This window comes from Amblyomma mixtum, chromosome 7 (assembly GCF_055824585.1).
Source record: "Amblyomma mixtum isolate Tamu chromosome 7, ASM5582458v1, whole genome shotgun sequence".
NCBI lineage: Eukaryota > Metazoa > Arthropoda > Arachnida > Ixodida > Ixodidae > Amblyomma > Amblyomma mixtum.
This window is the reverse complement of record NC_143018.1, coordinates 132,975,285-132,990,645: the sequence shown is the minus strand read 5'-3', so window position 1 is coordinate 132,990,645 and position 15,361 is coordinate 132,975,285. Positions and strand designations below refer to the sequence as shown.

The window sequence follows — 15,361 nt, the reverse complement described above, 5'->3', positions numbered from 1 at the left end:
CCTTTTGCCCCTGCATCCGAGACCTTGTTGTCTAAATAAAGATCTATCTATCTATCTATCTATTTAATCCACGTCGGCAGTGTATTTCCCAGAAAAACCTTGAAATATTTAGAAGTCGCATAGAGCTAGTAGACTGGGAGCCTGTTTTCTTAAGCACCGACTAGGATGCTGCCTACACAGCTTTCTTGCGACTCTTTTTACCAATCTATCACGAATGTTTTCCCACTGTTGAAGTAAAACTGCCGAAAAATGCTCGCAAACCATGGATGTTCCCAAGACTTATAAGACTTGTAAAACAGAAGCACAGGATGTTTGCTGAATTTATTAGGACTAGGGATACTTCACTATTGGCCCGTTTTAAAGCATTTCGGAACTCTTTGAACAAAGGACTCAAAACAGCTAGGACCACTTACCACAATAACCTTTTTGATAAGGAACTCTCCAATCGCCCTAAAGAAAAATGGAGGCGCCTTAATCTACTTTTGAATAGAATTACGCATCCAAATAACATGACAAGTTTAGTAGTTGATGGAGCTAACCTAAGTGGGTCTCGTTTGGCCGGTGCTTTTAATAAATTTTTTACTACCGTTGGCAGTCGGTATCACAGCCCTGACTTCTCAAAATTTCTTGGTGATAGACTTCCACAATCCCTCTTCTTTGAACCTACAGATGAAAATGAAGTGTACTCTATTTTAAAAAACTTGACAGACACGACAAGCTTTGACTCTTGCGATCTCCAGAGCCGCCCAATAAAGTATGTCCTGCCTTCAATAGTTCCCTGCTTAACGCATATATATAACACGGCGCTGACTACAGCCCACTTTCCTGCTGATATGAAACTTGCTAGGGTGGCAGTAATCTTCAAAAAGGGGGATAGAAATAATTTAAGTAATCACAGGCCCATATCTGTCTTACCTTTCTTCTCCAAGGGGCTAGAACGCGTAATTCATCATCGAACTCATAATTTCCTTCTAAAGCACTCTATTATAAATGACTGCCAATACGGGTTTACCAAGAACAAATCAACAGAACATGCATTACTTGATCAAAAAGAATATATATTAGGTAATATTGAATCCCAGAAGCTCACTCTTGGAATCTTCGTAGATTTCAGCAAGGCGTTTGATACCCTCAATCATAGCACCCTCTATGCAAAACTTGAACATTACGGTATACGTGGCCATGCCCTCAACCTTTTCAAGTCGTATATGTCCTCGCGTTCACAATATCTTGTCATCAATAACTGCCACTCTGATGTCCTACAGATTTCAAATGGAGTGCCACAGGGTAGTCTCTTGGGTCCTATACTTTTTAACTTATATATAAACGACATCACTAATATAAACAACGACATAAAATTTACTATTTATGCTGATGACACCACTTTGTTCTGTTCCTCCACTGCTATTAACCAATTAACCAATTCAGCGAACTTAGTATTGACTGCTCTGAAGGAATAGTCATCCTCAAACTCCTTGACAGTAAATAAGGAAAAAACAAAGGCGATAATATTTCATGCTAAGGGCAAGTTGGTAGAGAATGGTCCGCCTATCTTTTTCAGTGGCACACAAATTGAATATGTTCAATCATTCGCATCACTTGGTGTATATTTTACCCCTTCAATGTCATGGGATGCTCACATAAACAAGGTCTGCATCAAGCTTTCTAAATCCATAGGTATCGTCTCTCGCCATAAGTATATCTTACCTACAAAGACAAAACTTGACCTTAACTATGCATTCTTTTTTTCATACTTAGGGTACTGCTATTTGGTATGGGGAAATACTACAGTGTCCAATTTGCAAAAGCTTTTTCTTCAACAGAAGAAAATGCTACGAGTCATTACAAATTCCTGCTATGACGCCCCAGCTCGTCCCATTCGAATAAAATACAAAATAATTCCAGTTCCTAGGTTGTTTGAGTACAGGTTTGCCTGTTTTTATAAAAAGCAGACTGCAAGAGATGACCCCTTTTTGTCCCGTATTGTGCAGCTGGTACACAACATGCCGTATACCACTAGAAACGCTGAAATGTTTTCGGTACCCAGATGTAGAACAAACTATGGTTTTGCTATGCTGAAATATATACTACCAAGATGTTTGAACTCTTCTCTTTATAACAATATAAACACAATGTCTTTTCGTGGACTTCGTGAAACTTTTATTGATTAGGTTGTATTAGTACTGAAATACATATGTCGACCGTTTTTTTTTTCTTTCCTTGTCATTGTTTAACATATCTAACCCCATACCTGCATTAAAGCAAAATCTATTTTGTTTGATGTGTGAATTGTTATTTGTATGCCGCAAGAACTGCCTCTGCTGTCATCGTCGACTTTTTCGGGTGACAAAGCCCGTCAAGCGGTTATTGTAAACCGCTTTTATTTCGTCACCCACGCTTTCTGTAATGGCAAAAAGCGAAATAAACATTCATTCATTCATTCATTCATTCATTCATTCATTCATTCATTCATTCATTCATTCATTCATTCATTCATTCATTCATTCATTCATTCATTCATTCATTCATTCACTTTGGTATGAGAACACTGGCTGAGACAGCTTTGTCATTTGCAAACCAAAGGAGGGACGCACAGCAGACGGTTGAATGAGGCACATTGCCAACTTAGCCGCAGAAAGGTTGACGCTTTCAACAGACGAAAGAATTAGAAGGCGACTTACTTTTGCTGAAAACGAGGTGCACCTTTCAGCGCAGTCCTGGTAGTAAAAGGCATCGCGGGAAAACTGCAAACAGCAGCGTGAAACGAAGTGCCTACAAGCGCGAGACAAAGAAGGCAGAGAAACGTTGTGAGCGTCCACTTAGTGCGCGTAGCAAGCGACCGCTAGCGACCGCAACGCCAAATGGCCAGACGAAGTACTACATTCCAAAAATGCAAAATAAACAAAGCAGCAACATAAAAATAATCACAAATTGCATCTCATACTTTTATGTCACGCTAAGCATTTATAACTTGCAAAAAGGTTTATTTTTACTTCAAACAGTTAAATTCACGTAGACAGACTGTAGACTATCACCACCGAGCGGAGCGACACAAAGCAGCAAGCTGAGGCGTTCAGGCGCCCCTCTTGAGACCTGCCGTGGCGAAGGGAAGAATGCGCGCGAGCCTCGAGCGGACTGCGCCAACATGGCGAGGACAGCATGGAAGAAAGCGGCGATGGCGCGACGGCAACATTCTTTGCTCGTGGCCAACCGAGGCCGAACGAAGAGGCGTTCGCAACAGGAAACAAATTTCATGATTTGCGTAACTTTAGTGCACCTTTACAAGTGGTGGGCTAGTTGTACTCGATGTGGACCGTGATAAACGTGATCTCGGAGTAACTATGACAAAATGCGCTGTCAGAGTTTGAGCACAAAGCGCGGACTTTGCACCGGTGCGCCTTCTCTTAAAAAGGTGCAAATATCGGTGTAGGGCACTGAAATCTAACAGTTTATGTGCCACATTTGCATGTTTCATTCATTGCTTGGAATAAAACGTGAAGGTTAAAAATGCTTGTCATGATCTATATCATGTTTAATCAATGGTGGCAGCTTTCTGCCAATCGCCTGAACATATTGGCCCGTCTTCGTAACATAGTCTTGAGTTAGACGTTTCAGTAACCGCGGATATCTTAAACGGACGTCTTGAAGTTTCCAAAAGACATCTGGCCGTCGACGTATATGAGACGTTTCATTCTAGCGCAAGACATGTGAAGCCATTTCGAGCTGTTCAAGGATGTTTATAAGATGTTCTGTGTTTCGTGGGACTTGATTGCAAAGCAGTGCTACAACCACTTTTTTGTGTGTGAGAAAACACCCTGATATTGTTTTTCTGCCAATAGTACGTGTGCATGCGGCTATCTGAAAAACAAAGAACCACTCGTTCGCACACGTGAATTTACGCACTAAAGAAAACAGCTGTGCATATAGGCAACTTCCACACAGATCAAAATTACGAGGTGGCGTACGTAAATTGAGAACTGACTTCATGCCGACAAAAAAAATAAGAGGAGTTAAGCTTTATGCACACATGCTCGGACCTCGTTTTGTATTTTGCCTGTGAGAGCATAGTGTCCTTCCAGAAGTTCTGCACGAAAGACTTCGGAGCTCTTTTTCGACTCTTTAAAAGTGTGCCACAGTATTTAGTCTACAAAAGCACTGTGCTGAATCTCACTGTTTCACATAGTCTGTCACATGGAACAACTGCAGAAACAGAGTTGTATGCCCTGCTTGTAGACTAGAAGCAGATTTCCGTTATTCTGCGCGACAGTTTATTTGTACCCTCGAGATGTCATATATTTGTAGAGTGAAGGAGAGGGCGGAACGTCGCTTGTCGTATAGCCGCTCAGCATTCACAAAACAAACTGATCGCGGAAGTAATTCGGAATGTAAACTGAGTGCGTACGCACTGGCCCTACTCGACAGATGTAGTACGACTAACATACACACCTAAGACAGTCGCAAAAAAGGGACTGACATCACTAGCTTCCAAGAATATTCCGAGCTGGTTAATCTAGTCATCCCTCAAATTAAGTAAAATATCTCCTAAAGTTGCTTGACAGTTGTCCTGCGCAAAGTCCGTCGACCGCTGTCACAACCAGCGTTACGCGCACGCTGTTTTTCACCCTCTGGGTGCCGCCAAACTCCTCCGATTTTTTTTTTACCTACGTCAGTCGTCATCACAACGCTCAAGCTCTTGCGACGCCATAATCAGGGTATTTTCCGGCAGTTTTTTACCGGACTGCCTCACTGCGGAATGAAAAGCTTTTTCAATCATTGCACGATTTTATAACGAAAAAAAGAAAATTAAAGTGGAAGCTCCGACATGCCGATTGGCGCCACCTGCGTCTTAGTAGTGCGTGTAGCACGAAGCCGATCGCGCATGCCAGCACGGCGGTAGTTCCCAGCATAGCCACTAGATGGCAACACATTTCATTGCGCATGCAATCATAGTGGTCGTTTCGAACACAGACACTAGACGGCGCCATATTCCCAGTACAAAACAGTCTATAGAATTCCAGCACACCTGAGAATCGGTCCCACGGCTCCTTTTCCTCGGTGGCCTTTCCTTGTGGCATTCGCAACGTCCCAAATCCCGCCACGCAGATCCGCCAGGGCCCATTTTAAGTACCCTACCCGTGTGACTCACACGGCGGGGTCTTTGCGAAGACTCACGGGTGATGCATGTCTGCATCGATTATTCACGTCTACTTCGAAGCGCTTTAAGAAATGTTTTATCCCAAGCAATGCCAGCCACGCAACAAGAATTATGGTCAACCTGCCTTATTGCGGTGTTCTTCGTTTAGCTTCAACAGGGCTTCGCTTCTACACTCTCAACTGGCTCACCGCATAAGCTAGCAGATGTATGTGCTCGATATGCGAAGTGAGAAAAAGCAAGTTTTGAGAACTAGGCTTCATACCCAACCATTGTCAAGCGGTTTGAGGATTTCCTTGTGACACATTCTTGAGACATGGACTGAGCAATCTGTTCTTTATTTAAATGCCTAAGCGCACATGAGCAGCATAGATAAAAGAACAGACAACGGAGGCCTAATCAAGGCACGAGGCCGTGGTAATTTGGTAACTGCTGTGGTAATTTTATTGCAATATGGAGAACGTCCGAAGCCCGACTTTCTCACTCTCACTGTAAGCAAGTATTTGGCAGCGAGCGCTGCCTACCGACGTTCCTTACATCTGTAGCGGTCATGAATCCTGTACACTAAGTGACGCACCCCGAGAAGCGGACCGTGCGCTCAGCGGCCTAGCCAGCTTTTGTCTGCAGGAAATCAATGCGAATATATCAATGAGAATATCCTATGCGAATACGATTACATGACTCATCGAGAAACAAATGCGGCGTCTGCGATCTCACAAAAATACCTGATGACGTCACCGTAATATCAAAGAAAAGTAGTAGTAGTAATATTGATTTTAATGGCGCAAAAGCAACTGAGGCTATGATGCGCCAAACACAAGGTTAGAGTTTTTGTTAAAGGCGAAGCTTTCTATACTTAGAGTTTGTTTAAGATGCTGGCTTCCTTGAGAAACCTAAAAATACATGAGATGTGAACCAGTGCTCGATCACCTAAAAGTAACACGGGGTGTAATGGGATGCTTTCCCTGTAAAATGTTGTAAAATATTTCTTTCTTTGTTCTTCTAGATTTATACATGAAATTCAAATGGGGTTCACTGTGAGTTCAGCACCGCACATTTCAAAGAGAGGTTTGTTTTGTTTGTTTAGCAGAAAGTTGTGCGGGAGGTGGGTGTGTCCAATGCGGAGCCGAGATAAGATAACTTTGGTAAAACGTTCTTGATGCTTACATGATTGCCATTCCCCTAAAATGGGCTTAACAGAATGTAATTTGCATTAACAGAATGTAATGCTGCCTGCCACTTATTTCTGAGTTTACTGTTGATAAACTTTAAGCAATCCCTGTGCGGTATGTTCACTTGCTTTATTTGGCCATTCCGGGCTTGCGCAGCGCATACATCTGCTTTCTCATTGCCCACAATTCCAACATGGCTAGGAACCGAGCAGAATTTAATGTTATGCTTATGTTTTGTGATTTTAACTATATTATGTATGATGCTTCCTATTATGGGTTCAGCAGCATTCCTGGAGTGCAGTGCTTTGAGCATCCTGAGGGAATCGGTGTAAATGATGCTGTTTTTGATGCTCTCTCTTACTATTTTTTCTACAGCTACAAAGACGGCATAACACTCAGCAGTAAAACCTGATGCGCATTCTGGTAGTCACATTATCTGTTTAGTATTTTCTTGGATTACCGCACTTCCAACGTGACTGTTTTTGAGCCATCGGTATAAAATTCAATGTAAGTGTCACACTTTTCTTGCAGTGCAAAGAATTCCTGTAATATGTACTCGTTTGGCGTTTGCTTTTTGTCTAAATGTGTCATTGTGAAGTCACATACTCAAGGCAGGCTGTACCATGGTGGCAAATATTCATTCCTTTGTGCAATATTCGGCAAGCAGTCTATTACTGTTAGCTCTTCACATTTGTCTTGAAAGCGCAATAGTAATGGTCTGATAGAATGTTGTTTGTTGATGAATAATCTTTTAGATGGGCCCTTCTTGACAATTGGATGGCAGATATGTTTCGGAAGAGAACGGATTTTTAAGACATATGTGTATGTAAGTGCGATTCTTCGCTCCTCAAGAGCGGGCTCATTAATTTCAACGTATAGGCTGGCTACTGGTGATGTTCTGTAAGCTCCAGATGATAGGCGTAAATCAATATTATGAATGGGGTCTAATCTTTTCAAGTAGGATGCTCTTGCCGAACCATATACTATGCACCCATAGTCAAGCTTGGAGAGCACCAGAGAGCGATATATTTGTCAAAGGCTTGCTCTATCGGACCCCCACCGTTTCCGTGAGAGCACTTTTAAGATATTGAGGGTTTGAGAAACTTTCTTTGTAAGGTTAATAATGTGTGGTAGAAATGTGAGTTTCTTGTCGAAAGTTAGGCCTAAAAATTTGTATGCTTGTTTAATGGGTAGCGCAGTATGATTCATGTGTATATTGGGATCGACCTGCAGGCCTCGTCGCAATGAAAAAAGAACAGCTACTGTTTTTTGAGGGGAAAATTTAAATCCATTTCTGTCTGCCCAAGCACCTAGTTTATTTAGTGTGATTTGTATTTGTCTCTCACAGGTTGATATGCTGGAGGACGAGCACGCAATTTGTAGGTCATCTACATAATCTGAATAAATTATGGACTTGGGTATTTCTTTAGCTAAGGAATTCATTTTTATTATGAAGAGTGTCGGGCTTAGAATGCACGCACGGGGTACGCCGTTCTCTTGGGTGAAAGCGATTAAGAGAGTTGCTCCTAGGCGGACTCGGAATGTGCGGTTAGCCAGGAAGTCGTTCAAGCAGTTCAGCATCTTGCCGCGGATACCTAGCTCTGCAAGGTCACGGAGGATGCCGAACTTCCACGTGGTATTGTAGGCCTTCTCCAAGTCGAAGAAAACCCCAATACAGTGCTGCTTGTGGATGAACGCCTCCCGGATGGTGTTTTCTAGGCGGGCAAGGTGATCTGTGGTCGAGCATGCTTTTTTAAACCCACATTGGTGTGTATCTAATAGTTGCCGAGATTCAAGTACGATGGTCAGTCTAATGTTTATTACGCTTTCGAAAGATTTAGCAATGCAGCTGGTGAGGGCTATTGGTCTGTAACAGCTATGACTTGTTGGTGGTTTTCCGGGTTTGAGAAAAGGTATTATGACTGCTTTTTCCACTCGTCAGGTATATTTCCAGTTATCCAGATTTTAATAAAGAATTTTAACAGTGCCTCTACAGCAGCCTCGGAGAGATGGGCAAGCATAGCGTAATGCACGTTGTCTGGTCCTGGTGCTGTCTTTTTTCCAGAATATAATACCTTATTTATTTCTTGCAGTGTGAGAGGCTGGTTGTAATCCTCATGTATACCTGCTCCGGATGGGAATTTGTTTTTCAGCTATTGCTTTGTGTTTCTGAAATGTGTTTGTGTAGTTGGATGAGCTTGAGATCTCAGCAAAATGCTCGCCCATTATGTTGGCCTGTTCTTCTAAAGATGTTTGTGTCCCGGGTGCTGTGAAGAGAGGAAGTGTGAAAGGGTCACCAGTAAATTTACGAACTTTTTTCCACATTTTCGTTGATGTTATTTAACTATTTATTGAGGAGACATATTTCTGCCAAGAGGTTTTCTCTGCATTTCTTCGCACATACCGCGCTCTGGCTTTTGCCTTCTTAAAGGTAAGTAAGTTCTCTCCAGTGGCATATCGACGCAGAGCACTCCAGGCTTTGTTTTGTTGTTTTTTTTTGCTAATGTGCATTCTTGTGTCCACCACACTTTATGTTTCTTTTGTGCAAGTCCTGTTGTTTGTGGTATAGAGAGTGTTGCGGCCGATATTATGCATTCAGTAAATTTCTCATTAATTTCATCTGTGCTGAGGTGGTCAGAAAATTCCTTTTCCAGAGTGGCACTTTTTAAAACATCCCATTTAAAATCATTAGAAAGTAATGGTGATGCGAAAGCTAAATCGAGAAAGCTCATTTTTGCTGAGCTTGGGCAGCAAAATGTGGCTTTTCCCGTATTTAAAAGACAGACATTATTCGAAAGTATCTTCGATTGTTTGGCCTCTAGAGTCACAGCGTTCGCTTCCCGAAAACGGAGAGTGAGCATTGAAATCGCCAACTACCAGAAATGGCTCCGGCAGTTCATCGATCAGGCCTTCTAGATCTTGGCATGTTAATGTTATGTGTGGGGGAAGATATACAGAACATATTGTTATGATTTTGTAGCTGATGACGCTAACCGCAACTGCCTCAAGGTTTCGTTTCAGTTCGATTTCTTGAGCCGGGACTCCGCTTTGAATGACGATTGCGACGCCTCCCGAGAGTCCATTTGTAGCTCGCGATCACGCTTAAATGTTTTATAATGTCTTAAGATATTTGAATGTTGAGGACCAAGATTGGTCTCTTGAAGACATCAAGCTAGATGCATCACTGACCCTAGAATATGTGTTATAGCACTGCAGTTCCTCAACATTCCTCTACAGTTCCATTGAACCACAAATGCCATGTTTCTGTTTTTGGGTTTGATTGGAACGGAAAGAATTTACTGTTCCGGGCCCGTTACCGGGCCTCTGTCTTTTCTTCGCTCGTGAGAGCCGGTCCGCCGCTGCAAAGCACGCGGAGTAGGAGTTGTATCCATTACCTCACGAGAGGTGCTGGAGGACCGCGAAGTTGCGGATGTGTTGGTGTCGGGCCTCCCCCGACGGGGGGACGTCCTGCGGGATGCTGACCCGTGGGCCGGCACTTCCTGGCTTGGAGTTGGCAGAGCAGCCTTCGCTGTCTCTGCCTGGGGCGTGGATGGCCCTGCCACAGGCGCGGTGGAAGTGGCCGCGGCAGGTGCCGGAGTGCTGTGTGGTGCTACGCTTCTGCGCACCACATCAGCGATGTTTGGTTTTGCTGTGAAGGAGAATGTGTTGTTAAGTGCAAAACGTCTTCTGGCTTCTTTGAATGAAATGTTTTCTTTGGTCTTAATGGTGAAGATTTCTTTTTTCTTTTTCCAGGACGGACACGCCCTGGAGTACGCAGCGTGGTCGCCTTCGTAGTTTGCGCAGCGTAGTGCTGCGTCGCATTCCTCAGACTGGTGGTCCTTTCATGCGCATTTCGCGCAGGTTTTGCGGCCGCGGCAGCTCTGTGAGCCATGGCGAAACTTCTGGCAATTGAAACAACGGCGGGGATAAGGTATGTAGTGCCTTACGTTGACTTTCAGGTATCCTACTTCAATTGTTTCGGGCAAGCTGCTTGTGTTAAATGTAAGGACCATGTTTTTGGTGTCTATTTCCTTACTATCCTTGCGGATTTTGATCCTGTGGACGTGAATTACATTTTGTTCGGATAGTCCTTGAAGCATTTCAGTTTCTATTAGGTGGATAAAGTCAGCCTCTGAGATAACGCCTTTAACTGTGTTGAGGGATCGGTGGGGAGTCACGGAGACAGAGATGTCCCCTATAGAAGCAATGTTTGCAAGTTTCGAGCACTGGATGCTCTCGCATAGTTCAAGGAGTAGGTCGCCGCTGGACATTTTGGATACCTTGTAGCCAGGCCCTAAGGTATCTGTTAGGCATTTGGTAACAAGAAATGGGGATATGATTCGGACATGCTTTTCTTCACAGTTACTGTGTATAACATGAAACTTTGTGAAAGTTGGTTTCTTTTTCATCAGAAAGTCTGCTGCTTCGTTCCGCCCTCTTTTGAGGGAGCGATCAGGTTTGGAAAGGGGGAGCCATAAAAAAATTGATGTTTTTCGGTCATGGTGTCAGCCACCCAGCATGGAGTCCAACAAGGGGACGTGACAGGAACTTGAAAGAAAGTCCTGCCCACGCCAGCTGTACACATATACTGTAAGCTAATATGACTCAACTCAGGGTAGTTGGTCACACACGGTTAACCCTCGCCGCCAGGAAAAAGAGGAAAAACGAAGAAGAGAGAATGATACAGGAAAGTTGTAAGAAAGGAAATAGGAAAGTGAAAGATAGAGGGGCGGACAGGAAAATGCGACTGCCGATTTCCTCCGGTTGGGACAGGCCGGAGGTGCCGTCTACAGGAAGCTGGGGCCAAAGTGGTGTGTTGCCTCCGCCGAGGGGCCTTAAGGGTCCAAACGCTCGGCATCGGCTCAACCACCAGGATCCCCTTTTCGCCGGACACGGCGATGCCACGCACGGCTAAGCGCGGATGCTGGGGTCCGTGGTGACGCATGCTCACCATCATCCCCCTGCGGGGATGTCCCTGCGGATGCTCGGGATACCCCGTGGTGTCGCCAGTCACCAACGACTGCATGCTGCAGACGTCCCCCTGCGGGGAAATATCAAAGAAAATAAAATATCTTTCCAAGGTGCGGGGAATTGATCCAAGGTCTTCCAGTTTGCGAGGCCAGCATATAAAACCACAGGCCGTAAAACCACGTCGCTTCTTCAAGAGCATAGGCGAACGTAGTGCATGCGTTGCCTTACGACAGTATGCTAATGAGTAGGTGTGTCACTAAAAAGGAAGATAACATAATAAGAACGTAAATAAAATTAAAAAGAGATGAAAATACAGAAACGATGCTTTCGCATTCATAGCACACAAGTAGACTTGAGTGCCCTCCGCAATGTTTGTGGCACAGCTCCGTCAGTATACAAACTTTGGTTGGTTTAGTTTGGTTCATTGGGGTTTAACGTCCCGAAGCAACTTAGGCTATGAGGGACGCCGTAGTGAAGGACTCCGGAAATTTCGACCACCTGGGGTTCTTAAACGTGCACTGACATCGCACCGTACACGGGCCTCTAGAATTTCTTCTCCAAAAAAATCCTACTGCCGCTGCCGGGATCGAACCCGCGTCTTTCGGGTCAGCAGCCGAAACTGATTTTCAGACAAATGCCGAAGCAGTGATGCCGAGTACAACTCTAAAATGTGACTTATTAACAAAACGGTGTACCCGCGCGCAACCCTGAATAAGGAATAAAACCTGCGAAATCTTGCATTTATCTCCCTACATTAAGAAAGTCGTCGTTAGTTTTCGGTGTCAGTCAAACTTCAAGAAAAATACGTCTCGTGTGACGGTTAACTGAGCACGCTTAATTGAGCACGCTAATATTATGTGGTAAGGCGCACCGGATTGTACACCAGCGACAGGCCCATATTGCTGACATCGGCACGCCTGCCTGAATATTTCGCTGCCCGTGACCGTACAGGTGGTCTCTGAGGCTATGCTTACCTGAACACGTGAATGAGCCCAGGTTATAGCGATAGCCCTCCTCGCTAGCATGCGTCAGCCTAGGGCGGTTTAAACTAACTGGCCGCGACGTTGCATAAGGACAAATGTCGCATTTGAAGCGTCTGTCGGCGGTGTGTGTTAGATTGTGTCGAGCAAGAGTATTAAATTTCGCAGCCGCAAAAGAAGGGTCTTTTCGTTGTGTGCGTCCGCTTGTGCGCTGTTGAGTTGCAAGGGTTTGCCGTTAAAAAGAGTGCGTGTCGCACTTGAACGGTTTTTCACCCCTGTGTATACGCTTATGTCGAGTGAGGTTGCCGGAGTTGGCAGCTGCAAAAGGGCACACGTTGCAAATGAAGTTCTTCTCGCCAGTATGCATTCGCTTGTGCACAGCTAGATTTTCAGAATGAGCAGTTCTGAATGTGCGCTACTAAAATGTGGAGTGACATTTCTAGACTCCGCTGGTGTAGAGGGACACGCGTCGCGATTGAAAGGGATATCACCAGTGTGCGTACTATCGTGTGTAGTGACACATCTAGGCTCTTCAGGTGTAGAAGTAGACGTGTCCCGATTGAAGAAGCTTTCGCCAGTGGGCATACTATCGTGTGTTGTCACACATCCAGACTGCATGTGTAGGACACGTGTCACGATTTAAGTTGCTTTCGCCAATGAGCATACTATCATGTGGAGTGACACTTTCAGACTCCGCAGGTGTAAAAGGAGACAAATCGCGATTGAAGTGGCTTTCGCCAGTGTGCATACTATCGTGTGTTGTGACACATCGAGACTCTGCAGGTGTAAAAGCAGGCGTATTGCCACTGAAAGGCCTTTCTTTAGCATGTGTATATGCTTGTGCGCAGTTAACGTTGCAGAGTCGTCAGTTGTAAAAGGGCACAGGAGACACTCATGCAGTCGGCCTCCTGAGTGGCATAGCATATATTTCTTAGCCTCGCACATCGCAAACACCTCAGGGCCCTTAGAGCATTTAAATGGCTCTCCTTCTGTCTCAGTGTGCATGTGTCTCGTAACATCGGCAAAGTACGCTGAAACGTAGGCGCAAAAGGCGCAGCTGAACACATCTCTTTTCAATACTGGTGCCTGTCGCCCGAACGAGTTCTGCTTAATAAGTGAATACAGGTGATAGGGTGCATTGCTGGTAGTGTTCACCGCCTTTTCATGCTGGTCGTTGTGTTCGAATGAGCCCAGAACACAACTTCCGTCGGGCTAGTCGGGAAAGCACACCAGCTCTGCAAATAATACTGATACAAGGTATTTCGTTAGAGAAAATCATTTTTGTTTTCCCGCTTCCTCCGTCCGCATTATTTTCGTGCGACGGTTTAAGCATGCCAGGTTGTTGGTCGCAGCGAAGAACAATTCTCCCTAAGATTCATGCTAAAATAACGCACCGTTCGCGGACATTTTTAGGAAACGCACCACGCCAACTACATCTCTAGTATTAAGGAGAGGATTTATGCAAGCTTTCAAAATAGTACTTGTAGTGTATCTACCAAAAATATGTTGCAAAAGGATTTGCCGGGCTAGTTGGTTCATTTCTGAAATAAAGAGTTACCTGCGGGAAAGGGTTAGGACACCAGGGAGACACATTCACTACACAGAAGAGTGACAACTTTGTCAGTCTGCGCTTCTAAGTGTCGTGAATGTGCCACCCTGGTGTCCTAACCCTTTCGCGCAGTTAACTCTTTATTTCTGTATCTACCGTCGTGTGCTGTTAAGGCAGCTCTGACATCACACCGAATGTAGGCAGCACTGTGCATGACATTGTGCTCGTATAAACCACTGTATGTGGCGGAGCTTGACGTTGACGTCTTTTGTAACGCTCTAGCACTTAAAGCTTGAAGCGGTCAGTTGCCCAAGTTTGTGCAAAACCGTGTATGTACTACTGTATTATATGTGCATTGATGCGATGAACTTGAAGCTGTTTTCCTCGTGCTCGTCAGCGCAAACAAAAAAAATGCTTTTCATTTAGGTTGGTTGGTTGGTTTATGGAGTTTAACGTCCCAAAGCGACTAAGGCTATGAGAGACGCCGTAGTGGAGGGCTCCGGAAATTTCGACCACCTGGGGTTCTTTAACGTGCACTGACATCGCACAGTACACGGGCCTCTAGAATTTCTCCTCCAAAGAAATTCCAGCCGCCGCGGCCTGGATCGAACCCGCGTCTTTCGGGTCAGCAGCCGAGCACCATAACCGCTGAGCGACCGCGGCGGCCTTTTCATTTAGGATGACAAATTTTGTTTTGAGGAGAAAAATCGTATCACAATAACCACTTAGCAATATCTATCTGCTCATCACACAACTGATATCATGCCTGCAAGTCTCATATACTGTGAAAAGGAAGCACGAGCTCTCCAGTAAAAATTTGGCAGTCATAACACACACGTGCAGCAAAGTACAAATTGTCACTCTTGGTGTGTTGCCTCCGCCGAGGGGCCTTAAAGGTCCAAACGCTCGGCACTGGCTCAACCACCAGGATCCCCTTTTCCTCGGACACGGCGATGCCACGCACGGCTAAGCGCGGGTGCTCGGGTCCGTGGTGGCGCAACTCACCAACGTCTGCATGAATCAGACGCCCCTGCGGGGAACAGAAGGCAGTGACGAATCCTGCCTCCAGGAGTGGACATAATGGCCAGTGATGCTGGTCCTCCCTCTTCTGACCTTCCTGGCCGTTTTTGAGCGCGTTTACGTTGTTGGGGGATGTCCATCTTGTTTCTGTTGAAGCTTTGGTGGGGGACAGTCCTCTGCCACCACCTTTCTGCGGGTGGTGGTCTTGGAAGTAGGCCCTTAGAATGAGGCAGCCACAAGCGAATTTGTACCGCCACAAGTACGTGTCTCAACGGTAACCGGTGCTACTTCTGCTTCGCGAAGGCGGGGTGTGCCCACGTGGGCAACGGTAGACACCTTTGAAGCTGATTGAAGACAGTGACGAGTCCTTCGAGGAGAGGAGATAACGGCCAGTGATGCTGGTCCTACCTCTTCTGACAGTCCTGGCCGTTTTTGAGCACGTTTACGTTGCTGGGGATGTCCATCTTGTTGCTTTTAATGCTTTGGTTAGACGTAGAGGCTGCCACAAGCGAATTTG

At 45.1% G+C, this 15,361-nt stretch overlaps 1 protein-coding gene across 1 annotated transcript; it reads left to right on the top strand.

Annotated features, from left to right (window-relative positions):
• The first annotated feature begins 1,622 nt into the window (after nucleotides 1-1,622).
• On the top strand, nucleotides 1,623-2,194 carry LOC149337628 (uncharacterized). Its single transcript, XM_089554923.1, has one exon. It carries the CDS (start codon nucleotides 1,623-1,625, stop codon nucleotides 2,169-2,171), a length of 549 nt encoding a protein of 182 aa, XP_089411049.1. The 3' UTR covers nucleotides 2,172-2,194.
• Nucleotides 2,195-15,361: the final 13,167 nt, after the last annotated feature.